The sequence below is a fragment of the Euphorbia lathyris genome, chromosome 2, assembly GCF_963576675.1.
Source record: "Euphorbia lathyris chromosome 2, ddEupLath1.1, whole genome shotgun sequence".
Lineage (NCBI taxonomy): Eukaryota > Viridiplantae > Streptophyta > Magnoliopsida > Malpighiales > Euphorbiaceae > Euphorbia > Euphorbia lathyris.
In genome coordinates, this window is record NC_088911.1 from 57957461 (window position 1) to 57975447 (window position 17987).

At 35.9% G+C, this 17987-nt stretch overlaps 3 protein-coding genes across 3 annotated transcripts; 1 reads left to right on the forward strand and 2 right to left on the reverse strand.

Moving 5' to 3' along the window:
* Positions 1–297: 297 nt before the first annotated feature.
* LOC136220490 (probable galacturonosyltransferase-like 4) lies at positions 298–1571 on the reverse strand. Its single transcript, XM_066008308.1, has one exon. It carries the CDS (start codon positions 1381–1383, stop codon positions 364–366), a length of 1020 nt encoding a protein of 339 aa, XP_065864380.1. The 5' UTR covers positions 1384–1571; the 3' UTR covers positions 298–363.
* Positions 1572–9429: 7858 nt separating this feature from the next.
* Positions 9430–13483, forward strand: LOC136218329 (exosome complex component RRP4 homolog). The gene is made up of 7 exons (XM_066005128.1): positions 9430–9675; positions 9766–9867; positions 9965–10010; positions 10675–10764; positions 11966–12031; positions 12140–12208; positions 12874–13483. The coding sequence occupies exons 1-7, from the start codon at positions 9521–9523 to the stop codon at positions 13294–13296; spliced, it is 951 nt and encodes a 316-aa protein (XP_065861200.1). The 5' UTR covers positions 9430–9520; the 3' UTR covers positions 13297–13483.
* Positions 13484–13891: 408 nt separating this feature from the next.
* On the reverse strand, positions 13892–16961 carry LOC136218330 (auxin-binding protein T85). Its single transcript, XM_066005129.1, has 5 exons — positions 16765–16961; positions 16204–16310; positions 15694–15897; positions 15174–15241; positions 13892–14214 (listed from the first exon to the last, which is right to left on the reverse strand). Exons 1-5 carry the CDS (start codon positions 16853–16855, stop codon positions 14103–14105), a joined length of 582 nt encoding a protein of 193 aa, XP_065861201.1. The 5' UTR covers positions 16856–16961; the 3' UTR covers positions 13892–14102.
* Between the last annotated feature and the right edge of the window lie 1026 nt (positions 16962–17987).

Here is a 17987-nt window from a genome sequence, read left to right on the forward strand (position 1 = left end):
GTAGATGTTGTTTTTTCATCCTATAGTGGATGTGTAGTTTTCTTATTTGGTTTTATACGTGTCTTTCACCAAGAATAAATAAATAAATAAAAAGAAATAATTAATAAAAAGATTTACAGAGAGTAGAGAAATTAGAGTAAAGCCTAAAAAATTGCCATGAAATAATTTTTTTTTCTTTCTTTTTTAAAATTCTAGTTCCTAATCTATTAATATGAAACCACCTTCTTCAATCTCCTAAATAACTACCACCAAATAAATCCTTTAATCGTTGTTTGTTTGTTGGTTGACATTAATTAATGAATGGTACATCTCTTTCTTATAAAAAGAAAAGAAAAGAAAAGAAAAGAAAAGAAAGAATCAACCCTACCCCTCTAAAAATTGAGAAGAGGAGCGATAAAGATCATAAGGAGCCCAAAGACGATCAACAGAACAAGGTTTCCTTGAGTCAAGTCTAAGCCATGGCTTCCCTTTCCCACTCCAATGAAGCAAACTAATAGGACCTGGATGTAAATTCCTGCATTTCCCTTCAATATTATCTCCTCCTAATCCATGTTGATTCCATCTATGATGAACACCTTTTATATCCCCAGCTAAAACCAACAAAAATGGAGGTAATGACCCCAAATGATATATTCTCTTATGCTTCTGCACATCCATCCACTCCTCTATTTTCTTTGTATATCCTCCTTTCCTCCATTTCTCAACATCTACTACCATTACCCCTGTGTTAAAATAACATGGTTTTTTCCCATCAAATGTCTTTGCCCATACTCCATTTCCCCAAAACTTTTCTGTGAAATACTTTGTCATATTCGCCTGACAATATTCCGGCGCACCCAATACTTTCCCCTCCAATTCTACTTCCCATAGTCTCGCAATATCATCAACCACAACAAGATCGGAATCCAGGTAAATTATTCGATTTACATGTGATGGTATTATCTCAGCAAGGTAGATTCTCGCATAGTTCAATGGTTGATCCAGGGCTTGCCGGATTGATTTCGATATCTTGCTACGTACACGGTATGTGTCGAATTTGTAGATTTTGAAGGAAAGGAAAGGGAAAGTAGATTTAATGTTGGAAAGGACCTGTAATTCGTAGCGTTCCCAGAGGAAGTGAAATTCGATGTTTTCGGGGCAAGAAGAATGTTGAAGGATTGATAAAACAGCAGCTATTGTTCCTCTTAGGTAATTAGCATCAAGAGTCATGACGACATGGATTGTTTGAGTTTGACAGGAATCTCCGTTACGAAAGGCTGGAGCTTCACGGAAGATAGGGATGTGGGAGGAAGGTTTTCGAACAATGCCGAGGTGGAAACATCCTACAGTAGGAAGAGACAGGAGGCCAAGGACGACGAGAGAGAAACAGGTAGAAAAGGCCATCCTGTCCTAAAGGGAAAAGTGTCAAGGATTAAGATGGCACTGGGAGGAAGGATTAGGATTAGGATTAGGATTAGGATTAGGGGGAAAGGTAATTACAGCCATTGCCAGGCTAGGCTGGTGAAGAGGAGGTTTAGGATAATCCAATAATTAATGATTCATATATACTACAATGGTAATGGAAGGTTTAATTCTGAGGAACGCAACTTTCTTCGGAGGATTCTCATGTCTGTTATTTTCTTCTCTATATTCTCTCCATATGTTTCTGTCTATTTCAAGGCACACGCTTGCATTTTTTTTCCTCATTCAAAATTCTAGTTTATGACATATCATATCAATAATCCTAGTTGGATTTTTCTTCTCTAAATAACAATTTATATTGGTTATAAAATTGTTAGGAAGTTAGGATAGGTAGGAATTATTCATTCCATTATTCTCTAGAATTCTCCACTATTATCTTTCTTCTGTAACTAACTTCATTCTTCAATTCTCAATACATTTCTCTTCATTCTTATTTTACAATACTAAAATCTAAATTAGTTAATGTGTCGATCAGCCCAATATTCTAGTAACCATAGTTTTATTTTTCAATTTTCATTTCATATATATATATAGAGGAATTATTTACAAAACAAAAATGTGATTAGTTTTAGGGTCTGCTTGGATGAAAGTTTTACAAGGTTCATTAAAGGGAGGTTAATTAAAGGGAGGGGAAGGGAGGGGAATGGAGGTTAGAGAACTTCCGGATCCTACCAATTTGGTGGGACTGAAATTGAAGGTTTTTGAACCTCCATTTAACCCTCATTTAACCTTCATTTAAACTTAAACTCCTTCTCAAACAAGGTTAAGCAAGGTTAGAAAAATAACCTCCATTTAAACTCCTACCCAAGCAAGGTTAGAAAAATAACATCCCTTTAATTAACCTCCACTAATCCCAATCCAAGCAGACCCTTACTAGAATACTAGTTTTTGGCCCGTGCGATGCACGGATTCAATATATATATATATATATATATATATATATATATATATATATATATATATATAGTATTAGATGAATTGTAATTATGAGTAAGTTGCTTTGAAAGCTTTATTAATATTTATTTTAAATTCCGTAGAACTCTTAGATATAGTACGGATAAAATAATCTTTTTATAGATAAATATAATAATATAATTAAAATTAATATATAATATTATATTTTTTATCACTAAAAAAGGAGAAAGTGACACTTCACCTCCATCGTTACTGTTATATATATATATATATATAGAGAATTAGAGAGATTTTAGGAATTAATTTAAATTTTGTAGAACTCTTAGATATAGGCGGATAAAATAATCTTTTCATAGATAAATAATACGGATAAAATAATCTTTTTATAGATAAGTATAATAATATAATTACAATTAATATATTATATTTTATATTTTATATTATATTTTTTCTAGTAAAAAATGAGGAAGTGACACCCCAGCTACATCGTTATTGTTTTATATATTATATATTATAGATATATAGATATGTAGTTTAGAAGAGCTTTTATATAGCAATACTTTCCACTTGGATGCATACCACTTAATGAGAGTCGATTGGTGTTAAGAATTAAATGTGTACGAGTGATATCAATTAAGTGGTCAAATGGATTGCTCATGATATATAGTAAAAAAAAATCGTAATTTAATTATATATTTTATCTAAAAAAACATGGTGTACCTTATTGCATATAACATAAGACACATATTTAGAAAGAAAAAAGACAAAGACATATATCCCTTGCATTTTGTAAATCAATTACTAATTTTCAATTTGGAAATAAACTCCTTACTAAATCAATCATTGCTTCTTTTCAAATGGATAAAGATCATTTATTGCTTTCGCTCTTAAATTTTTTTATTTCGGCCTAAACCATACGTGGCCCCCTGAACTTGTCCACTTTAGTCATTTTGTCCCCTGAACTTAAGGGACGTCCTATTAACCCCCTCAACTTAAAAAAAATGATATCATTGGCCCCTTATTTAGACACAACGGAACCAACCTTGACTACGTAAAATGCACGCGCGAGCAGGTTGACTTATTGACTGACACATGGCATTTTGATCGATATAAAAGCCCTCCATGTCACTAGTTGGTGGTAAAAGACGAAATTAACCTCAAAATATTTGATAACAACTTACCGATCATTCACTTCCCTTGTAGTCTCTTCGTATTCTTCTTCTACTTCGATCATCCACAGCTGAAAGGAAATGGCGTAAGTTAAAAACTCAAGGTTGCATTTTGATAGAGAATTCCGGTGGTTAGAGAGTTTACGATGATCAACTGCTTTATATCGAAAGAAATTTTGGGTTGCTAGAAGTTCTTTGACGCCGGAAGAGGTTATTGAGCACCTGGTTTTCAATTTATGTATTTTATAAGTTTTTTTCCGTTTTAATCTTATTGCTATTGCATGCTCTGTTTTTATCAGTGATTAAAATGGGTGATGGTTATGTGACTGTTAGACTGCATCATGGTGGTAGGGTTGTAAAGGATGGGTCGGGATTGAAATTTTCCGGTGGTACTGTACACGATGAAGAGTATGTTAATGAGGATAAGTTCAGTCGGCTTGATTTGTTATGGGTAATTAGGGGGCTGGGATACGAGACATGTGGTTCAATATATTACAGAAATGGGAAGACTGGGGAGTTGCTTGTGTTGTTGAATGACATTGATCTTCTAACAATGTTCAGTTGTAAGGGCTCAGCTGATAGTGTAGATGTTTTTGTTGATAAAACTGTTAATGCCAAAACATGTGGGGCCCAAGATGGGGATGACATGGAGGGAGATGACAGCCTGGCAAGTGTAGCAAATATGTGCATTATTACAAGACCTACTTCACTAGAACATACTAATGAAGAAACCGCAGCTTCATTGAATGAAACTGTTCATTCAGATCCAGTTGAGATACAACCGCCTGTTGAAGAAGATGGTGAGTTCGAGTTGAGTTCAGAATCAGCTACAGAAGGAAACTCAGATGGAAGTGAAGACTCAGAAGAAGACCCAGATTTTGACAAAGAGAACATTGATGATTCTGATGACAGTGAGTGTGATGAAGAACTAGCACAAGTCAGAGAACACGTTGCGGAACAGAAAAGGGACAGATCCAATAGAAAACGGCCAAAGCCTCCTATTGAAGTTCAATTAGGACCTCTAGGCACTGATAAAAGGGTGGATGGTGGTGAATCTAGTCTGCATAAGAAGAACAAGGATAACCTTATAGGAGGAGATGAAGACTACATTGGATCCTCTGATGTAGATAGCTTTGATTCAAATTCTGAAGATGAGGATGGGCCAAAAAGAAGGAAAAGGACAAGGGTGCGTTATGATCCACATTCTGATATGCCAGTGTTTGAGACCGGGATGGTTTTCAAAAGTGTTTATGAGTTTAGAGAGGCAGTGGGTAAGTATGATGTAAAGAGGGGTGCACGTCTGAAGTTCAAACCAAATGATTATCATAGGGTCAGAGCTCGATGTCGGGAATGTCCATGGCAACTCTTCGCTAGTGAAGACAAAAGAACGAAGAACTTTATGGTGAAGACTTACTATCCTACTCACACATGTCAAAGGACAAATAGGAACAAGCATTGCCACTCAAAGTTTATTGCGAAGTTCTTTAAAGAGAAAATTACAGACAATCCAAGCATTAGAATATGGAGACTGCAAGAGTTGGTTAAGGAGAAGCTGGAACTTTATGTGGGGAAAACAGTTTGCAGGAGAGCCAAGTTCAAGGTCATACAACAATTCATGGGGGATTATAGAGAAGAATTTAGGAGGCTATATGACTATAGAGATGAGCTTCTTAGGTCCAATCTGGGGTCTACTTGTGTGGTGCATGTGGATATCAAGGACATTCCTCAACGACATATATTCCGGGGCTTTTATGTGTGTTTTAATGCAATGAAGCAAGGTTTCAAGGAAGGATGCAGGAGAACTATTGGCATGGATGGGTGTTTTTTAAAGGGCATATGCAAGGGACGGTTATTGTCTTGTATTGCTAAAGATGGTAACTCGCAAATGTTTCCTATCACATGGGCAGTAGTTGACAGTGAAACGAAGGACACGTGGAAATGGTTCATAAAGTTGGTGCAAAAAGACTTGGCTATGAGTGAAAGTGCAAACTTCACAGTTGTAACTGATATGCAAAAGATACGCTGATTTCATGCAATGGTTTAACTGTGTTGAGTATATGTTGATATATTGCTTTGATTTAATGTGTTAATTTCATACTTTGATTAATTTGTTGAGTTCATGCTTTGATTTCATGCAATGGTTTAACTGTGTTGAGTATATGTTGATATATAGCTTTGATTTAATGTGTTAATTTCATGCTTTGATTAATGTGTTGAGTTCATGCTTTGATTTCATGTTTTGATTTAATGTATTGGTTTAATGTATTGGGCATATGGTGTTCATGTGTTGATATACATGTGGTTTAACTAGGGGCTGATTCCTGCAATTCAAGAGGTATTGCCAGAGGCCAGACATAGGATGTGTGCTAGGCACATCTTGTCAAATTGGGCTAAAGATTGGAGGGGGGTTGAAAGAAGGCAGTGTTTTTGGCGTGTTTGTAAATCAACCTTTGAGGCTGAATTGAAGGACAATCTAGATGAGTTGAGCAAGCTAGGGGCAATAAAATTGTTGCGGATTTACTCAATTACGATAAGGAAAAGTTTTGCAGGGTTTATTTTCCAACAGGAAACAGTTGTGATGTTGTGGACAACAACATGTCAGAAACCTTTAACAGTTGGATCCTAGCTGCTAGGCACAAGACAATAATCACAATGTTGGAAGAGATTAGAATTCAGTGCATGCATAGGCACATTGATATGAGAGAATTTCTAATTAAGCGGTGGATATGTGACATTTTGCCTATGGCCTTGGAAATATTGACTAAGAACACAAGTTCTTCAATGAGGTGTAAAATTGAATGGAATGGCGATGCAGGTTATGAGGTAATTGATGGAGAGTATAGGCATGTTGTTGATATTAGGAAGGAGACTTGTACCTGTAGGAAGTGGGGATTAAAAGGAATACCCTGCCCTCATGCCATTGCTGCTCTACACAAGCAGGAATTAGATCCTATCAAGTATGTTAGCAATTGGTACAGGAAAGACACATATCGTAAGACATATTGCCACTATATTCAACCAGTACTCAACATGAAGATGTGGCCTTCAAGCACGCATCCTTCAATGGAGCCTCCAGTGATAAAGGTCATGCCTGGGAGACCGAAGAAAAATAGAAGAAGAGACAAAAGTGAAGTGAAAAATATTGGTAAGTATACAAGGAAGGGGACAATCATGACATGTTCACATTGCAAACAGCAAGGTCATAACAAGAAAGGATGTGCACAACTGAAAAATGTTGCAAATCAGGTTTGTTTCGACAGCAAATTTGTTGTTATTGCAAAAAGATACGACTATTCTAACATGTTTGAATATATGCAGGCTGGTACAAGCACTCCTATTAGCATGAGTAGGTGTAGTAATGTAGGAACTTCGGCTGCAGCAGATCAATCGGCAAATGAAGTAAGCAAAAAACTAGTAGTTGTTAACAGTTTGTTGTAATTTGTTGATAACATGTATAATTGTGTATGCACAGGTTGCCAATCAAGCAGGACAACCACAAGCTGAAGACTTAGGCAACGATACAATTGGTTATATGTTTAGGGTAACATGTCATGATTATGAGTGAATATGGGTTCAATTTGTTGTTGAGAAATGTTGTGTTTAAGCGAATTACTGTTTAATGTATAGGAAAAACATGTTTATCAAAAGAGTGGATCTCAACAAGCATTCAAGAAGCCACGGTTCGCTGGAGCTGGAGTTTTCATTAGTGAGCGGACTGGTTGGACATGTGCTCAGGTAAATACACCAGAACTTATATTAGTATCTATTCTTGTTATATTATCTAGTTGTAACTTTCTTGTTTTCATGTTTAGAACCTCATGGGTGAAAGAACCGTGCTTTCTACTGGGTCGCATAAGTTGAAGAATTCAGCCGAAGTTACAGGTGATATAGGATTTGAACCTAGTAAGCTAAAATGGAAAGGAAAAGAAGCAATGACTTCAAAACAATTGCAGCAACAGAAAGTGAACAAGGGCAGACAAGTCAGGGCTAGAACAACAGCAGCAAGAACAGTAGCAGCAACAAGCCAATCACAACCTCATGCAAGGCAGGCACAAACTGCATTTAACCAGTCACTCACTCAAGCAAGCCAATCACAGACTCAAGCAAGCCAGGGACAACATGCAGTTAGCCAGGCACAAACTCAAGCAAGCCAAGCACAAACTCAAGAAAAACAGGGACATCAGGGGGCATGAAAGGCTCAAAAACTTCAACCAGTGCGAAGATCACCAAGGATGCCTCCTGCAAGCACACAAGCTGCATCCAATTCTAACTTGCAGGCTACTATAGTTAGGTGGATGCCTTAGCTTTCGGTTTAGGTTATATGCACCTATTTTTGGGATTTTTTTGTGGCTGTTGACAGTTTATGGCAAGTACTTTGGTACATGGTACCTTTTTGTCCATTTTGGGTTATTTTTTGGCAAATGTTTATGCCAATGTACTGTTTCTGCAATGCTGGTACATATTTTGGTTTGTTACGACCAATTGGGTGCATATTTTGGTTTGTTGTAAGAACGCAAGTGTGAATTTGCATTGGTTTATCAATGGCATGAACGTCTATTTGTATGCACAATCCGGGATTTGATTTATGCTATTACAACATTGTATACTATTTACACAATTTATGCAAATATATATGCAAATGAGAAATATGATTACAAACTTGTAACTATTCGTTTAAATTAATCCGTACCAAAATACATCACTGATTAGAAACACCAAATTTATCCCTAAATACAACCCAAAATGTGTGAAACAGGTACATTAACTACTCAGACACACTCCTAAGACAAACCCCAAAATGAAACATATTAGGCATTTTATCCATCCTATATTGCTTTTGGACTCAACAATCTTCGTACTTCGGCTTTGATAGACACTCGATTTTTCATTCTCTTTCAACTTCTTCAACAGCCCCGTGATGACATTCTTATTGTGTTCACTAACTGGAGCATCAAACCATTTCATATATCCACAATAATATGGCCCCTGCATCAAACATAACATGATTACAATTTTTTCCACCAATATGTACAAATAGATCAATACCAGTTAAAACCAGCAATGTTGACTCACCCCATAGTTATGGCAACCATAAAATCGTCTTCCGGGATTTGCAGGCTTCCATGAAATTTTCACCACGGCACTCTCCCCACAACGACAAACTTCCATTTTGTCCGTAACACCGGCCAACACAAAAACAGGGTATTGAAATACAGTCAATCGAACGCAGGAGCACGAAATCAAAGAAGATGATTCCCACTTTCTTCCCCAAGAACAGACGAACGCAAGAATAGGAATGGAACGCAGGAGCACGAAAACACAACGATCAAACACAGTGGATTCTCTAATTCAAATCGCACGATTCCTTTCTCTGGGGAATATGATGAAGATGACTTTGGAAGATTGAGAAGACGGTAATGGGTAAGAAGCAGAAATTAAACCCGCATGAGCGGGAGGAAGAAGATGAACTGGAATCACAAAGAGAAGAATGACCGTTGAAGATAATTGAAAAAAATACGATCGTTGTCCATTTATTTTTTGGGTCTTAGCTTGTTTCACGCGCCTATGTTGTACTGTTACAACAACACATGACATGTTAGCAAATAAGGGGCCAATGATATCATTTTTTTTAAGTTGAGGGGGTTAATAGGACGTCCCTTAAGTTCAGGGGTCAAAATGACTAAAGTGGACAAGTTCAGGGGACCACGTATGGTTTAGGCCTTACTTCTATTAACCTCCTCTAAAAAAAAAAAAAAAAAAAAATTAAGAAAACAGATCCCTTTCTGTTTTTGGTGAACCGGAGGGATCCGAATCCATTTATTTATGGATTTTATGTAAGTAACCGAATGATGTTTATCGAAACAGAGGCCCAATTGGCCCACGTAAACTTTTCCTTCTTTCTTCTTCTTTTCCACAAGGGTTTATGGTTTCTCGCTTCTGCATTGCATTGGTCGATCTAAGAAGAAGAGCAAAAGATGAGAGAAATACAGTTATCGTTGAATCAAACACAAAAGATAAGACTGCAAAGAGCTCTGCAACAGCTCGAGTCTTTGCATTCTAAAGTCCATTCCGATGCTTCAGTCACTGTCGCGGATACTATCCCCATCAGCCTCGAGGACAGCATTCTCAAGTTCCTCTTCTAACCCTACCTTTCTCATTTCCCTGTAATAGCCTTTGGATATGCCATTTTTGTGTAATTTACTTTTTCTACGAATTTTAGGGGACATGGAACGATGGTACAGAACGGTGAAGTGGTGGCGTCACTTTGTGGAGTGGTGGAGCGTGTGAACATGCTAGTCTATGTCCGCTCACTGCGCTCCAGGTGCTTGTTTTATTATCATATGATTTGGTTATTGTGTATGGCCTAATATTGATTTGCTTGCTTATCAGTATGATATTGTATATCTACCAAATTATAGGTACAAGCCAGAGATCGGAGATATCATCGTTGGGCGTGTTGTTGAGGTACTTCGGAAGTGTTCATATTGCTTCAACATTATGTTCACATATGGTCCTTTTAAATTATTCTTACTTCTCGATAGCTAAAATAAAATTGCTTTCATTGTACTTTGTCCCAGAAATATTTCATCTGATAATTTAGCTGGGAACGTACACTGTGAAACATAATTTCTGAAAACCATAGGAAACGGAAACGTGGGAGAAACGTGTAAATATTGAACATATAGATGCATATTTATAAATATTAAAAATATAATAATGCATTAAATAAATCAAGATTGAAGAAAGTCCAAACTCAATCGAGATTCAAGAGACAAGGATTATAGGAGAAAGAAATATGGGTAAGTTCTTTAAATTTTGAAAGGATACAAGGAAAGAATTATCTCTCAAATAGGAAGTTTCAGTTTTTCTAATCTGAGATTGAATAGGAATTGCAAAATAGAAAGTTTGAATTTACAGAATTTTAATCGAAATAGGTAGGAAAAACTGTTTAAAACTGAGAGACGCTTTTCATATTTTGGAAATTATGGAAACGGTCCAAGAGTTTCTGTTTCCCACATCTGCCGGAAACGGGGAAACACATGCATCATAGAGTTTAGTAGATTGATGAACTTGCTTCGCCTGTGTGTGTGTTTCCTCTAACTTTACCTATTGATATAACTATATACAGGTTGCTCAGAAGCGTTGGAAATTGGAAATAAATTTCAGCCAGGATGCTGTTTTAATGCTTTCTTCAATGAACTTGCCTGATGGTATTCAGGTAACAATGCTCTAGTATTTCTAGATACAATTCTGTACTCCTGCTTCCACTGTGTTTCGCATTCATCCATTGTGCTACAATATTGGTTGAGACCCATACTAAAGTATTTTGATGATCAAAAGTTAGCAAGAGAGACAAGCACTTTGCTTAAACTTGAACTTTAGCAATAGTTGTTAAATCTTCCTCTAAATGTAGCAAGCAAAACTATGTGCAGTGCTGGTGCTTTGAGCCCATTAGGTAGATCTATTCACAATTCATTAGAAAAGTAGGCACACCACTGTTCTTTTCCCTTTTGCGTATCGTCTTGAGCTGGACCAAATCAATTTCAATGATTTCTATGAAAGACTCATTTAGTATGAAGTGGGAAATTAAGTAACCAGTTAAGGTCCGCAAGACATAATTTGGATGCTAATGCACTTACAACATGTAATAATATAATTGTTATGTTTTGTCTTGTCTTGGCTGAAAGGCTGTTCTCACTAGATGCTTTTTCAGCTAAGCTAATGTTTGGTGATTGTTAGGTAGATCAGCATGTTTGCAACAGATTGGGCTTGAATCCTATGCATGCATCTATGCTCTTTGCTTTATTTTTTGAACTTGGAGCTGAAAGTATCTATAAGCATGTTGAAGGCTCAGTTACATGACCTTTCAATGATGTTTCAGTCATCCAAACATTTTTTATCCACCATGAAGCATTTGTTGTTTTTTTTATCATGCTTGGCATTAGAAGTGAGGCACATTGGTCCAGAATAGGAATTACTGCGTCGTCCTTTCCACATATTATATAGTTCTGATTGAAATATGATGAAAGTCTGTTATTGCTTTAGTACGAATTGCAGCTAAGATGGGGATTGAACGCTTGTTTGGTTGGGGTATAGGTTAGAATGACTTTTTAGTCACTCCCATGCCTTTTTTTTTTGCTATTTTAATGTTATTCCTTAGAAGGAAAGATGTGGTACAACTCAGCCTTTTGTTCATGAAGTGGCTGTTCTTGATTATTGAACTTGTAACTTTCAGTTGTTGTCTTGAAATGCTTAGCAATATCTGTGTATTAAATTTCTCTGATCATTTAAGTATTTCTGCCCACATGAATCATTTTCACGTGGAGAATGAGTATGTTATATCTGTTTATACCGAAGAGCTAGATTGTGGCTGTATATGTTAACTAAATAGAATCAGCCTTGGTGATTTTGATTGCTAGAGGCGGCGAACTGCTGTAGATGAACTCAACATGCGTAATGTTTTTGAGGAGAATGATGTTATATGTGTAAGTACACTATTACGTTACATGTTATTTCTTTATTTGTGCATGTTTTTTTATTTGACAATCTCAAATGCCTAAATTAAGATATCCATATGAATTTTCCCTTTCCAGGCTGAAGTTCGTAACTTTCAGAATGATGGCAGTTTACAACTACAAGCAAGAAGTCAGAAGTATGGAAAGGTTTGATATACCAAGTAATTTCCTATTTTGTTGTCTTTTTCCATGTTTATATACTCTTCTTGGATACACATGTAATGTGTGTAGACATTTAAGAAGTGAAAATGGAAGATTAGTATAATGCCATACATTTAGAAAGAAAGATGAGGCTGAAAGATTATTGATGGTCAGTCATTTCTTTTTCTGTAGTTTGTCTACTTAGTGTTTTGGTTGAACAATTAGGACGTTAATGTTGGGTTTAGTTCACCATGAGTGAAGGATACAGGGGAATAAAAAATTAAAGAGAACTAATGAGGATACCAGAAAAACTAAAGAAAAGTTATAATCAAACAGGAAATATAGTTTAGTTCCCAAGGAGTTGTGTTCTTCCACTATGTAAAAAGGATATTTTCACAATTGACCTGTAGCTGTTATTTAGAGGATGATTACAAAGAAAGGTGCTTTTGGTTCCTTTTGCTTTCCATATATTATGATTACTGTTATTGTCTTCTTAATTGCAAAAATGGTACTGAATTACTTGTTCATTTAGCTTATCCTATAAAGCGTTTGATTTATGTAGTGTCATCTATCACCCACACTTCCACAGTAAAGCCTTATGAAAACAGATTTTTGTATCATTGTTTATGTCACACTTTACTCTTGTTAATTATGCTATATGTATTTCACAGCTTGAAAAGGGTCAACTGCTGACAGTCCCTCCTTATCTAGTGAAAAGACAAAAACAACATTTCCATCATCTAGTAGAGTATGATGTGGACTTGATACTTGGATGCAATGGATTTATATGGGTTGGTGAGCATGTCGATGTCAGAGAAAATGTGGTGGAGGATCAATTAAAACAAAATAGCAAATCCGACGGAGCTCCCGTGAACATACCTCTGGAGAAAAGGCAACAAATATGCCGGATTGCAAATGCAGTTCGTGTTTTATCAACCTTAGGCTTCAATTTAACTTTAGAACTCATAATGGAAATCGTCAACTTGAGTAGCACGATGGCTCTTAGTATAGATGAGATGCTTGGACCAGAGTTCCATGTTTTGGTTGCAGAAAAAGAAGCTGAACGGCGCAGTTCATTGACAAAGAAGCGATGACGTTGATTTCAGGGTTCCGTAATTGTTGACGCTTGAAGTATTATGCTTTTGTTGGAAAAGAAAGCTTAGAATAGTCAACAGTTGCATATTTTTTTCCTTTTTTCTTTGCTGTTTTCTTTGCTGTTTGTTTGAGCATCTGATGTAGGATTTGTTATTTTGTTTCACCGAGTGAAGATTTTCATATTCATTTTTTTGTTCAAAGAAAAGTTGGTAAGTTGCAATTCTGAAAGCACTTAATCAACATAATTTTTTCTCTCCTAGAAGGTGTACTAATAGTTATGTAATTAAATTAAAAAATGTTTTCAAATTAAGAATAGTGTATTAAAAGCTTGAAAACAGATGTTTGTACTTGACATACCATGAGATACTCGATCTAATAGTTGCCGATTGTGAACTCTAGGCTGTTTTCCTTGAGAGTACATTATTATCCAGTGTCCAACTTGTTACCTTTCCACGGAGACTTAATGCAGAATATTCACATTTGAAAGCCAGATGACCCTACCCATCTAAGACTGATTAAAATCGTTGCACAAAACAAATGTTAGCTCCATCTTGCTTTTCATTTTGACCTTCTCTTTGAATTAAAAAACTTGCCTTTGTTAGAGTACATTGAAAAGAATTTTAAAACATGATGAATTCTCCACATACCATGCATAAATTTCAGAATTTACAAGTTCACAACCTCAACTTTGTACATATCTCCTACTACTATTTACCAGTAACTTTTATATCTTTCTAAGAAACTTTCATACCGAGTAATTATAACAACAAAAATTAGCAGTATCATGTAAGCAGCATGTAAGACTTTAGAGCTCATCTTTTGGAGGTGCTTGAACTTGAAGGCATTCTTCATCCCAATAGTATGGGAACTTCAATCGTGCTGCAATGTGGGGCATGAACCAGTCATCATATATGAACCTGGAAAGGAAAAACAAAGCTCAGAGAGACAAGTGTAGAGAAATTCTAAACAACTTGTATATCAATATATAGGTTATAATTAGGCATGTGGTGCCCTCCTAATTGCATAACCAGCAGAAACAAATAGGGGACATGAGTTTCCATAAAGTGTCACAGAACCATTTGATCTAAAAACTTAAGCTAATAGATAAAGGCCAATTCATATTAATATGACACACCCTCACACGCGAATACCAACTGGGCTAAAAGCTTATACAACACAGTATGTCCTGCAATTGAACCTTTGATCACTTGGTCAAGGAGGCTCTGATATCATGTCAGCTGGTAGTTAAAGGCCCAATTCATATTAATATGACAAAAAGAAACCTGGTCATAAGGCCCAAATACAAGTGCTAACATGCAGGACTTTATTACAAGATGATCAGGCATTCACGCTACTATAATTGTCAGTTCATATTCAATATTAATGTGTTTCAGAAACACGATCTGTATACAACGACAATATTCCTGGAACTTGTAGCCAAATGACAACAATTATTTTAGGACTTATGATTGAATAAAATTCATGATTACACTGTTCTTCATCATATATGAGGAGTTCTTACTCGCAACTAATCTTCAGCTAAGCTGATCATGCTTTAGTAATGGATATTTTACTTAAAAACAATTAAACAAATGGTCCTCTCCCAAAAATAAGATAATTTTAAGGTTGATGAACCTAATACCACGATATGAAATGATGAAACTTGTGTGTGTGTGTGTGTGTGGGGGGGGGGGGTAACTTGCATAATCTAACAAGTATTTATTGACATTAGAAAAAATCATATTCAAAGCCAAAAAAGTGACTGGATACCTGGTACTTGCTAGAAAAGCAGCACATATATTCACATCAAAGCGACTCAGATATTTTGACAACAAAAGGTAACTATGAAGTCTATGAGGATGGAAGAAATACATACACTTTGACTGGTGGACGAGATATTATAACAAGTAATTGCAGATCCTCTTTTTCATTTGTATTCCAGACCTGAAATATGATGATAAGAAAACAACACAACAGAGAATCAGTAAAAGTTTGAACACTCTATTGGTAAAAAAGGGATAATTAGAAAATGGTTTGTAGAAGTTCGGGTGTATTTCCATAACTAGAGATTGGACTCCTGACTGTTGCAAAGATTTGCATGGCCACCTTTTAGAGCACGGGATCAGTTTACCAATCAATGCATAGGAAATGATATATCACAGAGCTTATACAAAGGTTGATAAATGCACTTTTCAAAAATTTGCAGACAGGAAGTAGGATGGCTTCAAGTCATAGTCAAGACAGCAACAATACTACTACATGATCAGCCAACAACAAATGGACTGGACTAATATGGATTTTCCCATAGTGATGCACCTAATACTGCATATTCTCAAATAACCAACACTGGTGAAGTTCATATTCCATACACGAACATCCATAGTAGAAATATTTACCTGATGAGCATCATTGACAGGGATATGAAAGGTGCTATTGGTAAACATAATATTTTCTTGTGGCTTTCCAGGATACTTTTCATGTGAACTTGAGGAAAGATAGAGTGTGCCGCTTCCCTTTAGGACAACGAAAACTTCCTCGCATGAATGCCTGTGGATTGGCGTGTGTGATCCTGGAGAAAATGTCTGAAGCCATACCTCCACCTGCGAAATCCAGAAATGTTAACAAACAATTCTAGTTCAGTACGGAGTATGTTCTTCGCTGATGGCAATCTCGGAACAAGAAAAACAGGATATTATATTCATTCTACCAATAGATGAAAAATAAAAGCAAAAGAAAATATGGGAGCGTTTAAAAGTAAATAAAGTAGATGCCCAGACTTTGTGTTCCACCCCCAACCTAAAAGCTTGGGCAAAACCAATAAAAACTCCATAACCTTCAAACAATTATCATTTAGTCAAGTTGATATAACTGAAACATTGATTAAGAGAACAATTGCAATTACATACCTCTTTCATCCCATGCAAGACAGAACCAGCAAGAGTAATATGGGAAAAACCTCCCCTCCCATAATCATCCTGAGGAAGCTCACTAATATTTCTCACAAGAGGGATACCTGTATAGAGGGAAATAATAATAATAATCAAGAAGAAAACTGAAATCTCATCAAGAAGCAAGAATAATAACAATTAGCACGTAAACAAGAAAAATCAAGGCAAAAAAAGGAAGATAACAACATTACGAGCATATGAGTTCCGGATGCGATCAGAGCACAAGAATATAAACATGTGAAAACCTCATGAAAGAATATTCGAGTGAGAACTTGAATCAGTTAGATAAACAATCTACTTCGACTTTCCTTGATCAGCGGTAGGAAATTTACAGGAAAAAAGAAAAGATAAAGGAAAAAGTTGCATAATCAACATAGTGATGAACATTTCTAAATTAGATCCAGAAGGTGTTCCGTTATAATTCCTATACGCACAAACAAGATCGAAAAATTAAATTCTCTAATTATGAAAAATTGACTGGGAGTCGGAATATAAATTAAATTTGGAAGAGAAACTAACCTTGGATTGAGCATTTAGAAGCTACGGTGGTTCCAGAAAATACAAGCAAAATTAGAAAAAGAAAAGTGAAGGAATGCCATTGCCAGGCCATTTTTCTTGCTTCCGTATAACAGGTCACTGTAGTTTCAAAGCGCCTGTTTTGTGAGTTGGAGCCCGGAGGTGCCTCGCATTCCGGATCCTAACAAATATACCCCAATAAATCTCACTTGGAAGAGCTAATTACCCAAATATTATGTTTAATATGCATAACATATTATCTTGGATTTAACACCAAAATCCAACGATTTGAGGAAATAATTTTCAATCTAGAGTTAGAGTTATAATGGAAAATATGTTTTAAATGATCTCATTAAAATAATTTTCTATTACAACCTTCCTTTTACTGATTTATTCTTCATGTCTTAAATAAGTCGTGGTCACCTTATTACGGTAATAAACCTATCGTATTAAAAGGGGTGGAAAAGTAAACTCTAACATTGCAATGCTTCTACCTTATTATGTTTCGAAGTACGTCGAAATGAGATAGCACTTATTCCTGCTATTACAGGACATGATTTTGGTTTTTACGAACCATTTAAGACATGAAGAATAAATCACTCTCCCTCCTTTTAAATGAAGAGAGAAAAAGATTGTGCAAAAAAATGAAAAAATGTCAAACTAGGAAAATGTTTTTAAGGAATTATCGACCTTAGTTTTCACACACGGTAGAAGATCAACATTTCCTAAAAACCAAAATATCCATTGTTGGTGCATGTTCACGCAACACATCATCAACTACCCTTGTACAATAAGATCGATCAACTTCATTTTCAAGATTTCTAAGCTAATATGCTCTACCATAAAGAAATACTATTCCTTAAGACCATGCTTTCCATTATTGGAAGGCAGCATCTCAATCCTCTAAACATTTAACTTCACAAACTTTGAGGTTTATGCAAGATTTGTCGGAGTTTCTCTCACTTGTTCTTGGATTTTATATAGAGAGGGGTAGAAATATCTACTTTTCCAGCTTTAATCAATCCTAAAACACCAAAAATCGGTTACGAAATCACTCCAACATACTCATAGACTTGTTTTGCTTCACTAACATCTCAAGTTGGTGGAATTGACTTGAAAATTTAAGAACTTCTTAGTTTGTATCTTTTTCGGGTTAAGGAGCTTTGACTTCTGACCTTGAGGAGCGAAAATCACCTAATAAAACTCTATAAACGTTTTGGTGCACG

What these genes read in the sequence shown, in the direction of transcription:
- LOC136218330 (XM_066005129.1), bottom strand. Translation starts at nt 16,855, where the DNA reads ATGGCCTGGCAATGGCATTCCTTCACTTTTCTTTTTCTAATTTTGCTT. An exon ending in TTCTAAATGCTCAATCCAAG is followed by an intron (nt 16,311 to 16,764) that starts GTTAGTTTCTCT and finishes CCCTCTATACAG; the next exon opens with GTATCCCTCTTGTGAGAAAT. An exon ending in TCTTGCATGGGATGAAAGAG is followed by an intron (nt 15,898 to 16,203) that starts GTATGTAATTGC and finishes TGGATTTCGCAG; the next exon opens with GTGGAGGTATGGCTTCAGAC.
- LOC136218329 (XM_066005128.1), top strand. Translation starts at nt 9,521, where the DNA reads ATGAGAGAAATACAGTTATCGTTGAATCAAACACAAAAGATAAGACTG. An exon ending in CTCGAGGACAGCATTCTCAA is followed by an intron (nt 9,676 to 9,765) that starts GTTCCTCTTCTA and finishes TACGAATTTTAG; the next exon opens with GGGACATGGAACGATGGTAC. An exon ending in GAAGTCAGAAGTATGGAAAG is followed by an intron (nt 12,209 to 12,873) that starts GTTTGATATACC and finishes TGTATTTCACAG; the next exon opens with CTTGAAAAGGGTCAACTGCT.
- LOC136220490 (XM_066008308.1), bottom strand. Translation starts at nt 1,383, where the DNA reads ATGGCCTTTTCTACCTGTTTCTCTCTCGTCGTCCTTGGCCTCCTGTCT.